Consider the following 19,455-nt stretch of genomic DNA (forward strand, 5'->3'; position numbering starts at 1 on the left):
TGCTTGTTTTTTCTTTCCTTGTAGAAATAAGCTGCTCTGTACAATATAAATAACTGCAGGATGAGCCCCACGCCCTCCAGCCCCACTCCGGGACTGCAGAGAGGTGTGAACCCCACGGATCCCGTGGATGCCAGCACGGAGCACCTGCACCCTGCACTCCCACAGCTGCAAACCAAAGGCTTAAATTCTATTTCCATCATTTTGCTCTGTTCTCTTGGGCCACTCCTCCCAGTGCGATGGAATTTTGCAGGGAGCACTGTAAATGTCTCTTTTTTTTTGTCTTGGGCTCAAATTGAGGTGACAGTAAATTTGGGGATGGGCTTTTCAGTGGACACAAGCACTGCAGTCCCTGTAAGCAGCACGTGCTGCTGAGGTTCCTCTTGTCCCTGTCAGTGTTTCCATGGGGTGCCCGTGCTGAATGGAAGCACACAGCTCCTGCCCTCCTCTCGCCCCATCCTTGCCAAGTGCGAGGCAAAGGATCTGAGGCATCTCCAACGCACCTCTGCGGCTGCAGGGCTGCCCTGGCAGGGACAGGGCACCCCTGGAAATCACTGCTCCAGGCTGGGGAGTCTATCCATAAAATGATTTGTTTGGAGGTCAGGCAGCTTCCCAGTCTGAGACAAAGAATCTCCCAGGTAGGGCTCTGCAGGCCAAGATTTATGGGGAAAAAAAGAGAAGTCTCAGGTTTGCCTTTGAGACCAGACTAACGTGATTGTTCAGAAGTGCTGTGGCTTCAACAGCTCAGTTTCTTCCTGGGGAAGTACTGAGAGATCAGCTCTTCTAAAAACTCACATTATTTGTCTGGGATCCTAAAAGGGGATGAATTACAGGCAGCTTCAGAAGTACCCAAGTGATTTAGGTGCTCATGGTCTTTGGCACCCAAATCCCTTCAGTGCTCCCAAAACACAGGTGAAGGACCTGGAGGTGACAGTGACCTTCCTCCCCACCTTCCTCACCAAGGATTAAGGCAAACTGCAGGGGCTGATCCCATCCAGAGCACACAGATGTGCTGGGAACACAGAGCTGCCAGCAGCTTCTCAGGGCTGGGCATCTGGGGTGTCCTCACCCCCACAAACCCACCACTAATGCCCTGCTTTGATGGAGCAGAGAGGGAGAAGGCCAAGGACAGGGGCTTCAGTTCTGACACCCAGGAAACTTCTGTGCATTTCCAAAGCCTTGGAAGTCAAAGGCCAAGCTGTGGAGATGCCACCTGGAGCACCAACACATTGAATCTCACTCAAAAAAATAACAACTAAACTGAGCAGCTGCTTGAGCTCCCAAATGCCATCACTGCAGTTCCAACCAACACTCAGTGACAGAAACTTGTGCTTCTCAGGATTTTAGGTTCTGGGTCACCAACACCCAGTTGCTGGAGAGATTTAGGAAGAAGGAGGAAAAACAAAACAGAACTGAAACAAAAGCAGAGATGGACCATGGACTGTCCAATCTCAGAGACAATTTGCTCGCCCTCAGACAGAAACACAGGTGGTATTAAGGCAGCTTGTGGCAGTCTGTGTGTTCCTGCTCTCTCAGGCCTTTTGTCTGGAGGAGAAATTCAGAGGCAGAGGTCTAACCTACATTACAAGCTCCACGCTGCAGTGCAGGCCTGGCAATTCCATGGAACAGCTGAAAAAACTTCCAGGAATCTCTTTTGCAAGGTTGTCACCTCTGTGGAGGTTTGGAAAGAACACAAGAATAGAGCTGTGCAATTTGTTCCGTGGGGAGAAGGTGTTTAGTTATGCAGATAATCTTCCCATTTCAGAACGACATTGCAACTTCCCCTAACAAGCCAATTAAAAAGGGTTTAGTACAACTAATCTCTACTTTTAAAGCAGGAGAAATTCAATGCAAATTGAAAAACTGATCCTGTCTATACCTGAACGGTGGTGTAACATTTCCAGATCTCATCCAGAGAACTATTTTTTTTTTGGTGTTTGGTCCCGTTTTTAAATGGAACCTCTTGAAGAACTGCAATCTTCACCTCAGCACATCTACAAGGACAAAATATATTGAGAAATCATTTTAAAACAGGCCTTCCAAATTTGGAGAAGCAATTCATTTGCATGCTATAGATGGGGGGACAGGATTGCTTTCAGGGACACTTCTACCACGATTTTCTGGAGGGACAGGACCACCCCTGGCCGAGTTACTGAGTAACAGAGGGAGGAGAGCAGCAGGGCACAGCTTGCTCCTATCACAGGAGGCATCTCCCACATCCAAGGACAGAGCAAATACTCCATGTAAAACACTGCAAGGGCAGGGAAATGCAGATGGAAGTGAGAAAAAATGAATACAAGTCACACATCAGCCTGATTCCCACCCACAGGAAGAAAGTCCTGCTACAAACGCGGGCCACAGTCTTTGCTTGCAAGCGGGGCAGGATTTCTACAGCACCAACAGGGGCTGAGCTGGCCACTTAATCTCAGCCTCCTCTGCAAGCAAGACAAGCCCATCCCCAAGGAATGGGCAGCCCCAAAGGCCACACGACGCTACAGCTGCACAGATGACTCCACCTCTTCCCAGTGACTGAAGTATCCAAAGGTTTCTCACGTGCAGCTGCAGAGGTTTTGATCCCCCATGGACCAGCATGGCATAGAAAATGAGAGGGGAGCCCAAGGAGGGGAGCTGGCTGACCTGACTCTGCCCTGGGGTCTGGCTGAGTGGCCTTGTTCAGGCTCATCCCTAAGGAAAAGGCAGGACAGTTCAGCTCTAGGCTCACTGGGGACACATCTCCACACACACACACCCCCAAGCACACGCACACACTCACTCACACACCCTCAAGCCTCTGGCTTGCTCTGTAACATCAACCTTACATTTATTTACAGCTTACTCTGAGAAATCTGTGCAATTTCAGCCAATCAAGCTCCCAACAAACCCTATATGGCATTTTCAGTCTCTGCTTCACATTTAAACGTTGAATGTCTTTTTCAACCAACGAAAACTGATGAGAAAAAGGTAGCAGCATTTATGAAACGATGAAGGCTTGTAAGAACAATTAAAAAAAAAGGTACCATTATCCCATGATGGAGCATTACTTCAGGGACTGAACAGAGAAGCTAGTGTTTGGATAGACCATGCCACAAAAGGTAGCCACCTTTTTGTGTGCGTGTTGGATCTGAAAAGGAAAAAGCACCTGAAACATGAACAGTCCTCGTAAGCGTGTGCGCTTTTTGCTTTCACTCATGATCCTGGCAGAAGTGCGAAACTTGCTTGGTTTTCTTCTCTTTTTCCTCTTTTTTTTTTTTTGGTAAGTATTTTTTTGCTTTTAAATTTTTTTTTCTTCTTTTTTTTTTCTGTAGGTTTTTTTTTCCTCTTTTTTTGGCAAAGTGCAACCACACCTGGTTACCACAGTTTTGACATGGCCGAAGGTGCAAGTGTGACGAGAAACCTTGAGCTCAGTTCAGGGTTCCCCTGCAGTTCTCAGAGCCACAGAGACACGGGATTTTTACATCCTCGATTGGAAACTTGTAGTCGTAGGTAATTTCCTCGTTCACATTGATGTGCTGCTTGGAGTAGATAACGATCTTCTTTTGAGACTCCACCGTGATCACTTTAGCATAACAATTTGGCTGCAAGGGTGACAGAACAGGTGATGATGTAGGTTCCCTGGGCTTCCCAGCCTCCACACAATTATTTCAAGATAAAATAAAATAAGCCAGTCCTTTCCCGAGACAACCCCAGCCGTACTTTCAGAGCCTGGACTTAGGGCAAGCCTAGGGAGGGAGGTGTGAAGCCAGAAACAGAGCAGCCCTCCCTGTGCTGCTCCAAAATATCCACATTTTGGTCATTTATGGAACAAAGAGCCTGGGTGATGCTTCATCAATTTTGTCACAGGTTAAGAGAAGCTCAGTGCTTAACAGTTTGGCCAGGCAGGCAAGTCTGAGTGCAGACTGCAGCACAGAGCAGAGGGGGAAACAGCAGGGATTACTGTCCCATGGGGACACTAGGAGACTGTTCCCTCAGCTGACATTCGGTAAGTTTTAAGGAAATATTTGTTAGATTTGCTTGCTCAGTGTCCATCAGAGAGACAGCCAGAAGGGCTCTTGAGTGCACTCAGCCTCCCTGCATGTTTCATTTCTCAAGTCTCTCCAGCCTCTTTACACTGCTTTAGACCCTGCTCTGATCTGCTGCGGCTCATTAACATTTTATCACAACCCTGCGACCCCCGGCCACTTCTGAGCACCCCAGTCAGGGCTGGCAGGGCCTCCCCGGGTTTGTCAGGTGCCAGGGAACAATGGCAGGCCAGAGCAGCATACTCACATTGCAGCTGTGGTTGATGAACCTGGCGAAGTTCCCGCACTTGGTGGCATCGATGATGGTGTCGTGGTCGACCCTGAACATGTAACTGCTGCCAATGCCCTCATCCTCGTATCGCTTCTCACGCATGTCAGCAATGACCTGCAGAAAGCCCAGGCAGGCTCAGCCACTGCCCAACTGACCCGTGAGCAGCCACCTCACCTCCACAAGGCTCCCCTGAGCTCTGCTTGCGCCAGGCAATGGGGGTTTACACCAGCCCCATCACCCCAAGAGAGCACACACCTAACTGGAGACACAGAAGTTCAGGATGGGCTTCTTAAGGAGGATTCTCCTGCGTGCTCAGTTGCCATGGATTGTTGGAATTCCCACCCTTGTCCCTCCAAACCATGCCAACCTGTGCTCAGCCCACAGAGCTGACACCTCCAACCCAGGGCTCCAACCCTTGCTGTCATACTCAAGGACTTCTTCCAGGGCTGGTTTTTGCTCGGATTTCAGCCACAGCTTACCTGCCTGATGTTCTGACCCACGTACTCTATCACCATCTCATCGGCTGCAATGGGCTCCATAGCAAAAAGGCCCCAGTCGTGAATGTGGCTCTTGCAGAATTTTAGTTTTTTCTTCCGGAACTGCATGAAGAAAACACCCCAAAACCCCAGCCCTGAATTAGCCACAGCACAGAACAGGAAAGGATGTCTCTGGGTCCAGAATCTGCAGAGGGGGGGGGATCTACCTTGAGCTGGTTGAACTTGAGCAGGTCACTGTCGCAGCTACCGGTGAAGGAGGAGAGGAGCCTGCGTTGCTCTGATCGCCTCTCGGAACCAGCCCGGGTGGAAGCGTGAGGTTGGGCAGGGATGCTCATCCCCTGAGAGGACAAATGGCCGATCAAAGCTGAGCCAACACCCTGCAGGCTCCCTGCGAGCAGCCCCTTGTGCCACAGAACACCTGACATCAAACATTAGCACTTCCCACACAACCCCAGGACAATCAAGGAACCACAGCAGCTTCCTCTCCCTCCTTGCCAAAAGGCAGGAAGCACCTACCGTGTGTGACAGTGTCAAACCAAATCCCATTCACAGCTGGCACTCTGGATTCCTCACCTGGGTGTCAGCTGGAGGCTCCTCTGCAAAAGCTCGGCTATTGTTGAGGTATTTGAGTTTGTCCTTCTTATCAATTTTGTAATAGCCTTCGCTTCGCGCACAGCCCGTCACGTGCTCCCGCATCCCGTCATCCCGCTTCTTCTTCTTGGGGGTAGAAAAGCTGGTAGGTGGCAAGAAGTTAAGGAAAAACACAGCCAGAGGTGGATATCAGACTAAACTTGCTACAGTTGCATGGAGCTAACACCAGGAGCCTGGAAAATTAAGGAGGCTTTGTGGGGTTGCAAAAAATAACATTACTACTGAGATGCTGCTCAGCCCAAAGGCCTTGGAGAGACGCTGCTCTCAGCAGCCTTGGGAAATCAGCTCCTTCAGACACACATTACAAACCTTCACGTTTGAAGGCACCTTCAGGGCTTTGGCTTCTGGAAGGACAGTGGAGCTGTACTGCTGCCAGCTCACCCCACAAACACAGCCACAAAGGCTGCAGCAATCGAAACTGACCCAAAAATGCTTCCTGCGAGGGAAATGTATCCTTGACACCAGAAAACTGCAGCAGAGGGACCATGAAAACCAAGAGGTGACGGCCTCAAAACCAGAGTGCTGAGGGTTGGCTGCAAAGCAGGTGAGCCTGCAGGTACTTTCACACTTGTCATGCAGTGTGACACACAATGAACTCAAGGAGATTTGGAAGTGGCTTAAAAAGTGAATGTAATCTTGCTGTTACAATATAATCCTTGTTAAGAGGGAGAGAATTATTTTCACTGTGAGTTTTGTTAGTTATCACTGACTATTTTAGGTGGTTTGGGCTTTTTTGGTTTTGCTTTCCTGTCTTGCAGGAAGCAAGGCATGAAGATATTTGAACTCCACACAATCTCTAGCAACACACAAGGTGTTGTGTTTGTCTTCTTCAACACATAAACCTGGACATCCTTCCGAAAAAAAGTACTGGAGAGTTCTGAGGTTTTTAGAACAGTCTTTTATGCTCTGCTCTGGAGAACACTACTGGTGGCTGCACACACACAGAGCCCTGATGTGCCACTTAGAAAGCTCTGATTTTATCAGTATTTCAACCTCAAAGCAATTTAAATCTGCTGGAACCACTAACTCATTGTTTTGGGCACAGATGGTGAGATTATTTTTACAGCAAGTTTTAGCTCCAAGTGAAAGCTCTGTATGTGCAGACTAGAAATTCCACAGGAAAGCTGGAAAAAAGTCTGGTTACATGCAGACAGAAGCTTCTCACACTAGAAAGGAAACCTCCCCAGAAGAGGTGCCTACAGACTGTCCCTGCACTTCCAGACTGAACGTGCAGCAAGAACAGCCACTTCTGCAGTATTTTTGTATGCAGCTTCAGAGAATGAAACAGTCTAAAATTCCCTGCTCACCCGAACAATCTCTATTCCCGTAAGCAACTGCTTCTCCCACCAACTTCTCGTGCATCTCACACGTGCTGCCAACACAGTGAGAAAGGATATAAGGATGGAAAACCCAGAGGGTGTCATTGAGCCAGTCCATACCATTGTCCTGCTGTAACAAGCGGTCGTATGTGATACACATGAATTTGATATCCTCCTCGTCTATGCCTCCGTTCCAGATGTCATACAGGATGGTCATCTCCTCAAACTCGGAGCGCGGCCTGAACTGCGGCCGGGGCGGGGAATACTCGGGGGAAGGGATCACTGGCAGCTCCTCAGATGTCTTCTTCTGCCTTCGCCACTGTCGCTTGGGCTTTGCGTGAGCCTCTTCTTCCTTGAAGTCTTCGTTCCACTGGTTCTCCAGTTCCTTGAATGGCAGTTTCTCTGCAACTGTCTCAGCTGCTATTTTCTCATGGAAACCGTCATTCCTGAAGTCCAGGGTGACGGCTTCAGGGTCTTTCAGTCCATAGTAGGCATCAGGATGTCCACTCAACAGCTCTTTGCCCACAGCACCTTCCACCAAGGCCACTGGCATGGGAGGAGGTTCTATGGTTTTGCCCGAGTACACATCCAGCGAGAGGACAGAAGGCGGGGACCGCCTCGGCCGACCCGGCCTCCTTTTGGGAAGAACAGAAGGTGGTGGTGGGGGAGGAAGAATAGAAGCCCCAGGGGGTACTTCTGGGGAGAGCAAACCAGGTTTTACTTCTGCCTTGCATTCCTCGATGGGCATTCTTCCATCTCCGTGCATGCACGGCAGGGCTGCTACAGGTATTGGCTCATCAGGTGGCAAACCCATGTCCATGTGGAAATCTGCTTGCGGGGGGCTGGCGAAGGGGATCGGGGAAGGAACACTGTTCATGCTGATCGTAAGGGAAGCACCAAGAGGCTCTTTAAAGGTTTTCTCTTCTAGCTCATCCTCTGACGGTTTCTTGCCAGGCAGAAGGCAAGGAATGGTAGCACCAGCCTCTGGGAAAGTAGGCGTGAAATTGAAATCTCTCCCAGGAGTCCGAGGAATGCCACTGTTAATGCCAGGAGATTGGGATGGGTAGGAAAAGGGGCTCCCTGGGACTTGAGGGGAACTGAGGGTCAAGCTGCTTCCTGTAAGGGGAGCATCACTTCCCGGCGTGGCTGGAACAGTGTCCGTGCTATGCGACTTCGCGAGGGGGTGTGAAGACTTGGCCAAAATGTCCCGCCCGGGAGTCCTAGGAATCTCCTCTTCCACGGATGTTTTGGTCACCATTAATTGTTCAGGGAACTTTTCTGGAGGGACTAAAGATTCTTCCTTGCCGGGAGTCGACGGCAAGGGAAGCACGGAGGATGGCACCTTGTGGGCTGGCAGCAGGAGAGCCTCAGTCTCCGAGTGGATCATCACCTCCCGCCCGGGCGTGCGGGGCAGCCGCTCGTCCTCCTCGGCTGCCGACGGCGGCTTTGCTTTAACTCGGGCTTCCAAGCTGCTCTCCTCAGACTTGCCAAAGAAGCTGCTTTTGCTGGGCAGAGGTTCCCCAAAGACTCCCCCTGGAGCAGAGATACAGAGAGACGCCTCCTCATCTTGAGATTCAGGCTTTGGACCTTCCTGCGCCTCTGGCTCCAGCATGGAAGTGGGTTCGGACTCTTCCTCTGAAAGGGGAACAGAGAGGAGAATCAGGAGCTTTGCCTCCACTTGGTTACTTGCCACTTGCTAGTAAAGACATGTTTAAGATGCCACAATTAAAGAACAGCTCAATTCCACTGGGAGGCTTTAAAACTCCAGTGCTTTACATTTTTGAGGCACAGAGTGTAGAGTAATTAGACACTACCACACGCTTTCCTAATGGACCATAAAAAACCCACACTATTAATGTGAGGATTAACTACGACATGGACCAGAACGAAGGTTTCTCTGCTCTCAAAAGCCCTGACAACCTTTTGTACAGACATTAAAGGAATGAGTGGATTGTGGGGTGAGGACTTTGGAGGAGAGCTGTCAGAGCCCAGAGCTATCACCTTTTCTAATGTGGGAACTAAACTAATTGCAGGCCAAGGAGCACCCTCAGCTCTCCAAGGAGGGAATGGTGAAGGGAATAGCAGAACACTCCTGAACAACACATGAAGCAAACGGGAAGCCCTTGTAATGGATGAGGACACACTCAGATGGTATCAATGAGGCAATTTATATGCTGCTCTCCCTGCAGCAGCCTCATTTGTCTGGAGTTTATTTACCCACTTAGGGCCAGGTCCAAAAGGAATCAACGGTGAATCTTGTTAGGCAGCTCAAAATAACATTTTCAAGTGGGAGAAAGAAAGGAGGTGAAAATGCCTGGAGAGTTGGAAGGGAGGTATTCCCCGTTTGTGTTGAACAAACCAGGGCTGCTCGAGAAGGGTCTGAGCCTTGCAACTCCTGTATGAGCTGGGTTGCTCAGGAACAATGCTGCAGTTTGAGTTTGTTCCCACAGCTTACCTGGAAAGCTCCTTACACATGTCAAGTTGCTCAAATGCAGGTGTCTCCAAATTTATGTTCTTTAAGCACACTGACCTGTTCTAGAAAGGACTCATGCAAAACCAGTTTTTCTTTGCCCTGCCCAGTTTAACATTTTAGTTCTTTGTGACCTTCAGATTTTGAAGCAGCCAGGGAGCGACACCCTGTGCAGGGACTGGATTTCCAGCTCTCCAAGTGGCAAAACACTGCCCAGTCCTCAGACACAAATGCTGCCCAAGGCTCCACAGCAAGCCCCACTAGATGTGCCCTCCCTGTTGGCTCCAATTTTAACTTTTAGATTTCCCCCAGTTGCCAAATTACTCAAGCTTTATGCATCTCACTCCTGCTCTAGTAAAAGGTTTCAAACTTCCTTGGGTTAAGTACAACTCTCTATTGATTGAAGACAATTTCCTTTTTCCAGAAAACTAGAGAGTATCACTCATTTAAAAGGAGTAGGTGACAAAACCACCCACAAATAATATTAGGAACCATAGATAACTCTGAGACTCCACCCACCTGCCCCATGCAGCTTCCCTGTCACATACTGTTTTGATATTAAAACAAAAAAGAGCCAGTAGTGACATTCCTGTTCTGTTTTGGCAGCCATGGCTTTTCTATCTTGAGCTTCAGCCACCACACCACCCGATCAGTCACCCTCAGACGATGACAACTGTTCAGTTCCTCTAGGACTCCAACTGAACTGGCCCAGGATAAGATTCTGGATACAGTAACCACAGTATTTTTAGTAGCAGATGGCTCATGTAAAGCTCCTTACTAGGAAGGAAAGTTCAGCACGGACCTCTTTCCCTGTACAGATAATCCCTAGCCTAGAGCCAAGACTGGAAGAAGAAAGAAAACAAGGGAAATACAAACCCATACATATTGGATACTGGGGGAAAATCTACTTGGAAACATAATAACAAAACTCCAAAGCACATGGAAGGGCATACCTGGCCTACAGATGGGAGAGAGTGCAAGTTTTGTCTCCTGGTCTCTTTCCATAACCAAATGTTTCAGAGTTTCAGCAGCAACAGAAGCCCCCAGGACTTGGCCACACTCACTATCCCCTGCCTTGATTTCTTCACTGCCTTCATCTTTCACTGCCAAAGCTGGCTCAGCGAGTCCCAAGCCTGTTGCATCCATGTAGTCATCCACAGGATACAGGTCCAAAATAGTCTCCCTCTCATCATCAGGAAGCTCATGACCAGCAGGTTCCTGCTCTGGCTCAGGAACCATGGCTTCTCTGCCTTGATCTTCAGTCACCTCTTCCTCCTCTTCTTCCTCCTCATCTTCATCGTCATCATCATCCTCCTCATCTTCATCATCCGAGTCTGAACTTGACTCGAATTCAGAGGAGTCCTCACTCTCATCAGATGATTCAGCTTCAGCCTTGGAAGACAAGGGACTTGCTACATCTGCAAGGACAAACTGCCATTAGTTCTGCTTTCTGGCTTTTATAATCCATCAGGGGCAAATATCCCTTCCACTGTAAAAGTGTGGGAACAGCATCACCAGCAGCGTGTGGGTTTGAAGGAGTGGCCTCCCAATTCACTTATTTTTGCAGAGATTTATAAATCCTGTCCCTGGCTGCTTACAACAATCACCATACAGCATGTGAGTAGCAGTGCTGCCTGGCACATCCCCACCTGTGTCTCTTGGTGTATTACATCTTTTACTAAGATTTCCTGCTGCCTTTACACATGGCCTTAAAAAGTGGAAACTACCACCTGCCAGAGCAGGAACTGATTGATAGGACAGAGTTATTAGCAGCCAATTTACCCTTTTCAGAAATCTGGTCCCTTCTGCCCCCAGCCACTCCTGTTTCACTAAACAAGCACACATTTAGCTTGGCTTGGGACCAGTGCCCCTGTGGCTGGGTTGGGCCGAGATCAGGTAGGGACTGGAGGGCTCTAAAGGGACCCACTGACTGAGAGAGCATGGAAACCTCACAGGTATTAATTAAAAATGTCTCTCTGCTTTATACTGTGTGAAACTGTCCATCCGTGAAAGGAGGTACACAAGTAACAAAATCAGCTCACAAAGGCAGAAGGGAGACCACAGCTGACCCAACGGTGACACTTGCTGCTTCCACTGCAGCTCCTTACCCTCCTCGGAGTCCTGCTCCTCCTCCTTGTCACTGGTGTCTATGCCTGTCTCCTCCTCCTCATCTTCATCCTCGTCTTCATCGTCATCTTCATCCTCATCATCTTCATCCTCCTCATCCTCCTCTTCCTCCTTTGCAAGAAAGCATTGCCAAAAATGAACAGTGCCTGAGCCTGTGACCTGGCTGTCAGTGCAGCAACCACCAGGGACTCTCAGGGAGGCTGTCAGAGAACCTGAAGAGGGAGTGGCCTGACAGAGGTTCTGTAAGGACAGACCCCACCAGGAGCACTCACCTCCTAGAAAAGGGAACTTTGGCACTTGGCATTACCAGGCCTCCTTTTACTGACAGACAGCATTAAAACTGCAGCCACGCACCAACATACCTTGCCAGGTGCTGCTTTCATCAAGCCTCCCTCTTCTTCCTGCTCCTCTTCCTTCTCTGAGGAGGACTCTTCCTCTTTCCCTGATGTCTCATCTCCCTCCTCTCCCTCGCTGTCGAGCTCCAGTGGCCTCGCTGGTCGCCGTCGCAGCCCCACTGCCTCTGCATCCTTCTTTGACAGGTCAGATGTTGTATCAGAAGCATCCCTGTCCCTCTCCGACTCTGAGGAGCAAAAGCAACAGAAATTACCATCAAACACCTTGGAAAGGACAGAAAGAGTCAACTACATAAGGGAAACTTCTTCTTTGCCCCTAACTTCCATCTTTCCAATGTGCTCATGTGGTGTGAGGGTCCCCAGGATTACAGGGACTTGCTGATGTCACAGTGAACAGTGCTGATGGCAAAATGTGGGTGGCCAAAGCTGACACTCCCTAGGCAGAGCAGACAGGAGACAAGGCATGAGTGAGGTCGGGACAGGTAACCTGAATTTAATGCTTTTTTGTTCAATTTTTTGGCTTCAAAACCACTTGTTAATCTGAATCGACTTCTACGTGAACCATGTGCAAAACAAAGGGTATTCAAACCTTTGTCTCCTCTTTACTCTTCCCTGGTAATAGGAAATAATGTTAAGATATTTTCAAACAGATTTTTCTGGCAAATAACTTTGATTTCTTTCTCAAATCAAATGCAGAGCAAACTGTTACGTGCTTCCTCCCACCACATCCCAGTGAGCTGTGGGCACACCCCAAAGAGCCCATGAACCCATCTGAGCTCCTTCTGCTGGGGCCCAGCACAGCTAAAAGAGGTTTTGAGTTATTCTTAAAATGTGGGTCTTACACTTCCCACCGGTGAATTTCAGATAATTGAACCCAGAGGGGCCATGGCCCAGCTGATCAGAGCTCTGTGAGAAGCAGGGTTTGGCTCAGATCCTTGACTCTGTGTTTAACTGTAGAGCACACTGCTGTGAATTTTAAAGGATTCAGCTTGGTGGGGTTTGCATCTGCTCCTAGGTTTCAAACAAATGCACTTTGCAAACCTTCATCTTCATCATCCACAGAAGTAGAAGGCCGGATTCTCTTCTGATCTCCCGCTGAGGCAGCTTCAGGTGGTTCCTTTCTTTTCACCTGAACAAAAGACACAATTAGCATTTCTGAAAGTTTGGAAACAGCAGAAATCAACTTCTTAGGCAAATTGCCACCTCCTTACTTTGCTGTGGTCACAGCAGAAACCAAGGGCCACTTCCCAGCTCTTGATGTCTTTATTTGCTTGCAAACAGAATTTCACTCTGAATGAAACTTTACCCCTTCAATTTGCATGAAAACACCCTGGGTACCAGCATGGTGCATGTCATCACCAGGTACTTCGAGGATGACAGAGAAAACTCTGGACAAATCCATGTGTCAGAGATTGTAGTAGAACAGAAAGAGAGCCTAAGCCCTCGGCATCTCAAAGAACCCCAAAGCAAGTTTTACTCTAAATAAAGACTGGAGAATCTCCCATCCCAAACCTTTATCTGCACCTTCTGTGCACTCAAAAATCCTAATTTCAGGGAAGCCATCTACACTTCCCTACCCCAAACTTCTTTTAAGATACTTTTAATTTTTTATACAAATGCTTTTCAAAATGGATACTCTGTGCTTCTGAGGAGACAGAGTTTAAGCAAACTTCAGGTGAGGCTCAGCTGCCAAACCATCAGAGATTCCAACCAGAACAGTGACGGTGTAAAGCACCATGAGCGTACATGTATTTTTTTGATCATGCTGAAACACTGTGTCCTAAAGACAGGCAAATGTCCCCTGTCCCCTGCAGAGCAGGGAGATCCTCTACAGACAATTCACACGAGGGGAGGATGAAAAGCTGAGGGAACAGAGGGTCCTTGCTCTGGTCCTGGGGGGTCAGAAGCAGCCCCCTGAGTGAACACAGAGTGGGGTGAACAGCCTGAGGGCTCTGGGGCACAAACCTAGCGAGGTCTGTCCTCCTAAGGCTCCTCTGGGGGATGTCAGCACAAGGAAGAGAGTTTTTGTTTTCACCTTGAAGGATGGCAGGCGGATGGCCCCTCGTAACCCAATGCCCAAGCCGATGGCCTCATATCCCAGCCCTTCTCCTTTGTTCCAGTTCTCCAAGAGACAAGAGGCCATTCGATCCTTTGGCTTTGGTTTTTCCTCCAGTTCTCCTCCAGACTTCACTGGAGTGAGAGACGCCTACAACAGAGAAGGCACATTTGAGAGAAGTTTCCTGGGAAGGACACAAAGTCTGGAAACCATTTAAACAGTTGAGGTTTGGGAAATATCACTGCCCTGCCCAGGCATCAGTTTCTTTGAGGGTATCTGAAGGTGCCCCACACCTGAAAGGAACGAGAGCTGCACAGAATAATACAAATAACTGGAGCGTGCTTTAGGCAAGGCAGCCCAACAATGTGTTATCTACCTTCCCTTGCTAACCCACATAACTGAAAGCAACTCCAGACCTTCCAGCTGGGAACACCTTCCTTCTGTTGAGCAAGGCCAAATATAGTGCATCAAAAATCACACACATCCCTGGCTCTCCTTAGCAACCAGAGCCCCAGACCACAAAACCTGTCAGAAGGCTCCAGTCCTGGGAACAGCAAAATATTTAGGCAAAACACCAAAGGGTCTACAAAATAGACACACAGCCTTAACAAATCCTTTTTCACCAGAGCTGAGGTGTGAAGGAAGAGCAGGAATTCAGACCTCTGCAGCTGTGGAGAGGTGGACGAGCCAGTAGAATGTCACACATGGTGGCATGTCATGTTCTGCCCAAGCCAGGGGCACTGGAGGTGACACTCACCTGCACCAGCCCAGGGCACAACACCCCAGTTCCTTCTGCACACCCTCACAGAGCTCACAGGCTGAAGTGGGCTGTAATCACCAAAGAGGCAGCACAAGCTCAGCTCTCCCGCTAATTAGGGACAAGACTAATGGGAATATCAAGCAGAGAATCCAAGCAGCAGCACTCTGTGGCCAGGATGCCTGGTTACTCCTGGCACTCTGCTTAATGCACCTTACTCAGGCTTTCAAACCTAACCCACCACTAGATCTGGGAACAAAGAAAAGCTCTCCCCTAGCTCAGGCAGAAATGTCCATGGAATGTGCTGCCTTCCCCAGCAACCTGCTCCTTTCACAGCTTTCACACCATACATTTTCCACCCTGCCTGACCCAGGACACTGGATTTATCCTTGAGCCTTCCCACCCTTTACCTAGGGCATGATGCTTCTTGGAAGTCAATCAGCTGCCAGAGCTGGAATCAATCAATCAGCTGCCTTTGATGGAATACAGCAGCCAGAATCAGTGTGATGGCAGAGCACATGGGGAACTGACCTCCAGCTGCCACCAAAGAGCCCAGTAATGCCCTCCTCACACACACACAGACACCAGCAGTGGGAAGGTACAGTTAAATATTCAGTTTAAGCTGAATATTTGTATTTTGTTTTCCGCAAAAGCAGGCAACTTGTGCCTGAGAAGGAATCCTGTCCCAGTCCTAGCAGAAAGCTCTGAAATCTATGAGGTTTTTCTGCACACAACAGTAACACATGCCCTGGGGCAGAAATGGTTCTGGCATCTCTGTTCCTGGACAGAAAGCACACGTGGTTTTCCATGCAGCAATTTCATATTTTCAATTACACTGCTCACATCCAACATAACCTGTGGCAAAGACTGTGGCAAGCTGCTGTGGTACAGTCAGCTTCCCTTCCCAAAATGGCTTATAAACCCCAGGTGAGGGAAGAACACCCCAAATCCAGCCATAACTCGGGATGTAAGAGAGCCTAAAGATCTGCCTCAACTTGCTTCTGCTTCTTCACCGCAGATGTCTACTTTAAAACAATTTCTTGAGTGTTTCAGTTGCTGTTTTTGCAACTATTTGCTGGATCTGTTTCCTTCATTGCCCTGGAAACTCACAGGCCTCCTCCAAGACTGTCAGCACACGCTTGCTGGCAGAAGAAAAGCTCTGAGCGTTAGTCAGGAGAGGGAAGGGGTTTCTGCTGCACGTCACGCCAGCCAGCTCTAAGCCACAGTAAATTACACTGTCACAAAACAGCTGTTAAGCAGCAGCATGACCAACCCCTCCAGAAAGCCAAGGAGCTCTCCCAGGCACCAGAGTTAACACACAACTGGTTTACAAAAACAGGTGGTGAGGATACTGCTCTGAAAACTGACATCTGAAACAGACCTACCTGCAGGTTGTGGTTTGGTTTGTTATTTTTACAGTAATTCACTGCAATGGTAATTCTGAGGCTTGCATTAACCTTTCTGTAGCGTTAGGGTTTTTGGATAGTGACAAATTCACCACACATTAAATCACAGAGCTGTTTGCTGGCTGAGGTACGCTTCAAATTGGGTGAGGAAAGGATCAGAGGATTCATGCAAAGCTGTTTTCTCAACTAATCCCTGGAACTCTTGGTGTATTTGGCCAATGTTCAGCTTTTGAGTTAATTGCTGCTTTGTACATGCACTGGGGAGGGGGCAGAACTGGAAATACCCACAAATCTCATTGCACACAGTGGGGAACACAAGACAGAGGCTTGGTGGTTTCAAACACTCCTCTTGCATCTGACCTTAGCTTGTCGGAGCTAAACTTCAGCTTCCTCTTGTACATGAAAATTTAGGGGTTTGGGTTTTTTAAAGTCAGCTCCAGACACCTGCCGACCCCACACACTGGCCACAAGCACTAAGAACAGCTCTCCCCAGGACCCAGGACACAGCATGTGAAAACCCACTTTTGCCAGACGTTCCTTCTTGTCCCACCAGTCATCAAACGCCCGGAATGCCACCACTTCGACCATCTTGCGATTCAGGTCCCTTTTCATGATGGCCTTCAGTTCCTTCACTATGACCAGGAGGACTCCGTCCACTGTGGCTTTGTGGGGATCTTCCTTCTTCGGCTCATAACCCGGGGGTGGAACCGAGGGGTCAAACTTGGGCAGAGGTGGCCACTGCTGCCCGCGGGCGAGAGCGGCTCCCATGGAGAACGGGCGGTAGGGAGGGAGATTCACAAACTGCATCCGGCCCGTCATGAAAGGTGGGTACTGGTACGTGTTCTGCGCCTGCATCATGCGGCTCAGCATCTGAGTTTGCATCTGGAAGGACATGGGCATGCCACCCCACTGGTTGCCCAGGACACTGATCATATCCACCTGCATGACCGGGAACATGCCGGGGTGGAACGGGGGCAGCGGGGGCAGGATGTGAGGCGGAGGGACCCCGGGCGGGGCGGGCAGCGGCGGCGGGGGCACGGTGACGGCCGGGTGGGTGGGCGGCGGCGGCGGAGGCAGCGGCGGGGGCATCGGGAAGCCCGGCTGCGGAGGAGGAGGAGGAGGAAGAGGAGGGAATCCCGGTGGTGGCAGCGGGGGGATGGACGGGGCCATCACGGCCGTGTTGCTGACTGAGGAGTTCACCACAATGGTTTTGGCACATTCCGCGCTGGTGATGGGCGCAGGGTTGGTCTCGTCGTCAGAGATTTCCATGTCCTCCCCTGAGGAATGCTGACCCTGCCACAAAAGAGAGAGAAAAGGTGACGAGCACATTCTCTTGACATTAAATACCACAGCGCTGGGCTGCTTCAAACAAAAGCTAAGTTTAACACACATTTTAATTGGGAACGGAGAAAAGCGAGCGATGCTCTGAAAAGACAGGGCCCACTGTGCAGCTGGTGCCTATTGAAGCTTTTCTCTTCCGTGTCAGACCTCAAGAATCAGAGAGGTAAAAGCTTTCTAAAAGAGCATCAGCACCAACTGAACAAAACCCTCGGCTTCTATGGAGCAGGAGGAATTGCTCCCCTGCTTGGTGAAATGCACACAGTCCAAACATCCTTTACTGCAAGATACTTTATCTCTTACTTGCATCTAGTACTCCTAGGTACACTACACCATGAGTTTTTATTCCTTAGTTTTTCCACGCACAACTAATTATCCTGTTTTTTAATTATAATCCCTGGCTCATTTGCTGTCAACTCCTAACCTCTAATTGTGGAAACACTATTCCTCCTGCTACTAAAAGTTGTCTTGACTAGACCACAGCAATTCACATGGGAAAAAAGAACCCCAAATCTGGTTAAATTGCTTTTAAACATCAAAGTCATAAATGCTGGGATTCAAAGACACAGCCTATGTTGTGTTTTGGCACAAAATGAATAGCCACAAGAAATACAGACTTGTAGAAAATGCTGAAACTATGTCCTACCTCTGCTGCCAAAGGGATGGAAACTGGATTAAAACAGAGGGTGCCAGCTTGCTCTGAAGTTTCAAAGCTGCCTGACTAGGTCTCGTACAAAAGAAAAGTCTCAGGAACTACCTCCATCCTCAACAGCACAGGGTCACACCTGCACACTCTGTCCTACAGGCACTTCAGTCCTCAAGGTGTCTCCAGCACCAAGAATCCACACATGACTGTCACATCCCTGACAGGAAATACAGTAACCAAATACTGCTGGAACACATATCCACAGGGTTACAATTTATCCAGGAAACATGAATGGGGCTGATCTCTGACTAGAGTGATGGCAGCAGACAGGACAGGTCCCTGTAACCTCCTGTCTCACATTGCTGATGTCAGTGAAGAACCACCCTGTGTTCCCCAGCCCAGGGCATAGCTGGGATGCTCCTCCTGGCCAGAGCCCTCCCGCTGCCCTGGGAGCCAGGAAGAGATCTCCATCAAGTGCCTCTCTCTGTCACAATCCTGGCAAGAGTTTTGCAACCTGCTGGCTGTTATCAGCCAAATTTGACTGTAGATCTCAAAGATATTTATTGTTTGCTCTACATTTCATGCCAGCAGGTGCCTCTTCTGTCTGCTCTCCTAACAGTTTCTCCAGTGTGAAAGGAAAGAGCAGTATCAGACACTGGAGAACCTGGAAGTTCTGGGAAGACCTTGTGAGGAGCAGACTTTGTTGGCAGTTTTCACATTGAAGCCGCTGTGATTTGATTCTTAACCTGTGAATTTCTTCCTGGCGTATGCAAACAAAAGCAGGAGCAGCTGAGCTGACTCTGCTACAAACTGTCACTGTGTGAAACTGAGCAACCACAACTATCCAAATCACTCCAAATGTTTCCCGTTTTATCAAAGGTCATCTCTGCTACAGCAGCTACCACCAGAGAGCAGGCTGAGCACGAGGCTTGCAACAGCAGCTGTGCAAATCCTCCAGTCCTGGCACCTCCCCTTGCCCTGGCTTCCCCGCATTCCTCCGCTGCAGCACCAACTCACCGCCTCCTGCAGCACCTGGGGCACCCCCAGAAAGCCACTCACAGTTTTAGTGCCCAAAATGCCCAACAAGGAGACACCATTCACCTGGCAAACCCTGAGCAAGAGCTACTGACCCCTGGTAATGGTGATGGAGAGGGGACTTCCCTGTAGTCAGAGTCACTTTAGTGCATCTGTGCATGTAGGGAGAACTCCGAGGGCTATTTTGTAAACCCTAAACTGAACAGCTAAAACAGAAGTAGAAGTGATAGCCCATTGCACCTGAGTCCTTCCAAAGCCCACTTGTATCATGCCCTTGAGCTGCCCACATCTGGCTCACACTTGTCAGTGGGTCTCACACCCTGCATCCTCTCCCCAGCTGCTCTATTGCGGTCACGTCCCACGCCGAGGATGCCAGGGAATAAAAGGACATTCTGCAGTTTCAACCACTGCAGCTCCAGTGAAAGGAGCAGAGGAAGAGCAAAAAGGACGGCTGTGGCAGGTGTAAACAAGATTCCTGTGAAACAGACCCTGGTTTTCAGTAAGTGAACACAA

The 19,455-nt window shown here is 49.2% G+C and overlaps 1 protein-coding gene across 2 annotated transcripts in view; it reads right to left on the reverse strand.

Moving 5' to 3' along the window:
• Positions 1-3,217: 3,217 nt before the first annotated feature.
• SETD1B (SET domain containing 1B, histone lysine methyltransferase) overlaps positions 3,218-19,455 on the reverse strand; it is a 47,413-nt gene continuing 31,175 nt past the window's right edge. Inside the window, exons 7-18 of one of the 2 annotated variants that reach the window (XM_038151940.1) lie at positions 16,446-17,216; positions 13,740-13,910; positions 12,746-12,833; positions 11,714-11,931; positions 11,333-11,462; positions 10,178-10,642; positions 6,833-8,389; positions 5,358-5,524; positions 4,991-5,122; positions 4,767-4,886; positions 4,264-4,401; positions 3,218-3,572 (exon numbers count right to left, since the gene is read on the reverse strand). In XM_038151940.1, coding sequence (XP_038007868.1) covers positions 3,399-3,572; positions 4,264-4,401; positions 4,767-4,886; positions 4,991-5,122; positions 5,358-5,524; positions 6,833-8,389; positions 10,178-10,642; positions 11,333-11,462; positions 11,714-11,931; positions 12,746-12,833; positions 13,740-13,910; positions 16,446-17,216 — 4,131 coding nt within the window. In that variant the 3' untranslated portion in view covers positions 3,218-3,398. The remainder of the gene's footprint in view (positions 3,573-4,263; positions 4,402-4,766; positions 4,887-4,990; positions 5,123-5,357; positions 5,525-6,832; positions 8,390-10,177; positions 10,643-11,332; positions 11,463-11,713; positions 11,932-12,745; positions 12,834-13,739; positions 13,911-16,445; positions 17,217-19,455) is intronic. The other variant, XM_038151939.1, reaches the window with a different exon arrangement.

The sequence above is a fragment of the Motacilla alba genome, chromosome 15, assembly GCF_015832195.1.
Source record: "Motacilla alba alba isolate MOTALB_02 chromosome 15, Motacilla_alba_V1.0_pri, whole genome shotgun sequence".
In the NCBI taxonomy this organism is placed as follows: Eukaryota; Metazoa; Chordata; class Aves; order Passeriformes; family Motacillidae; genus Motacilla; species Motacilla alba.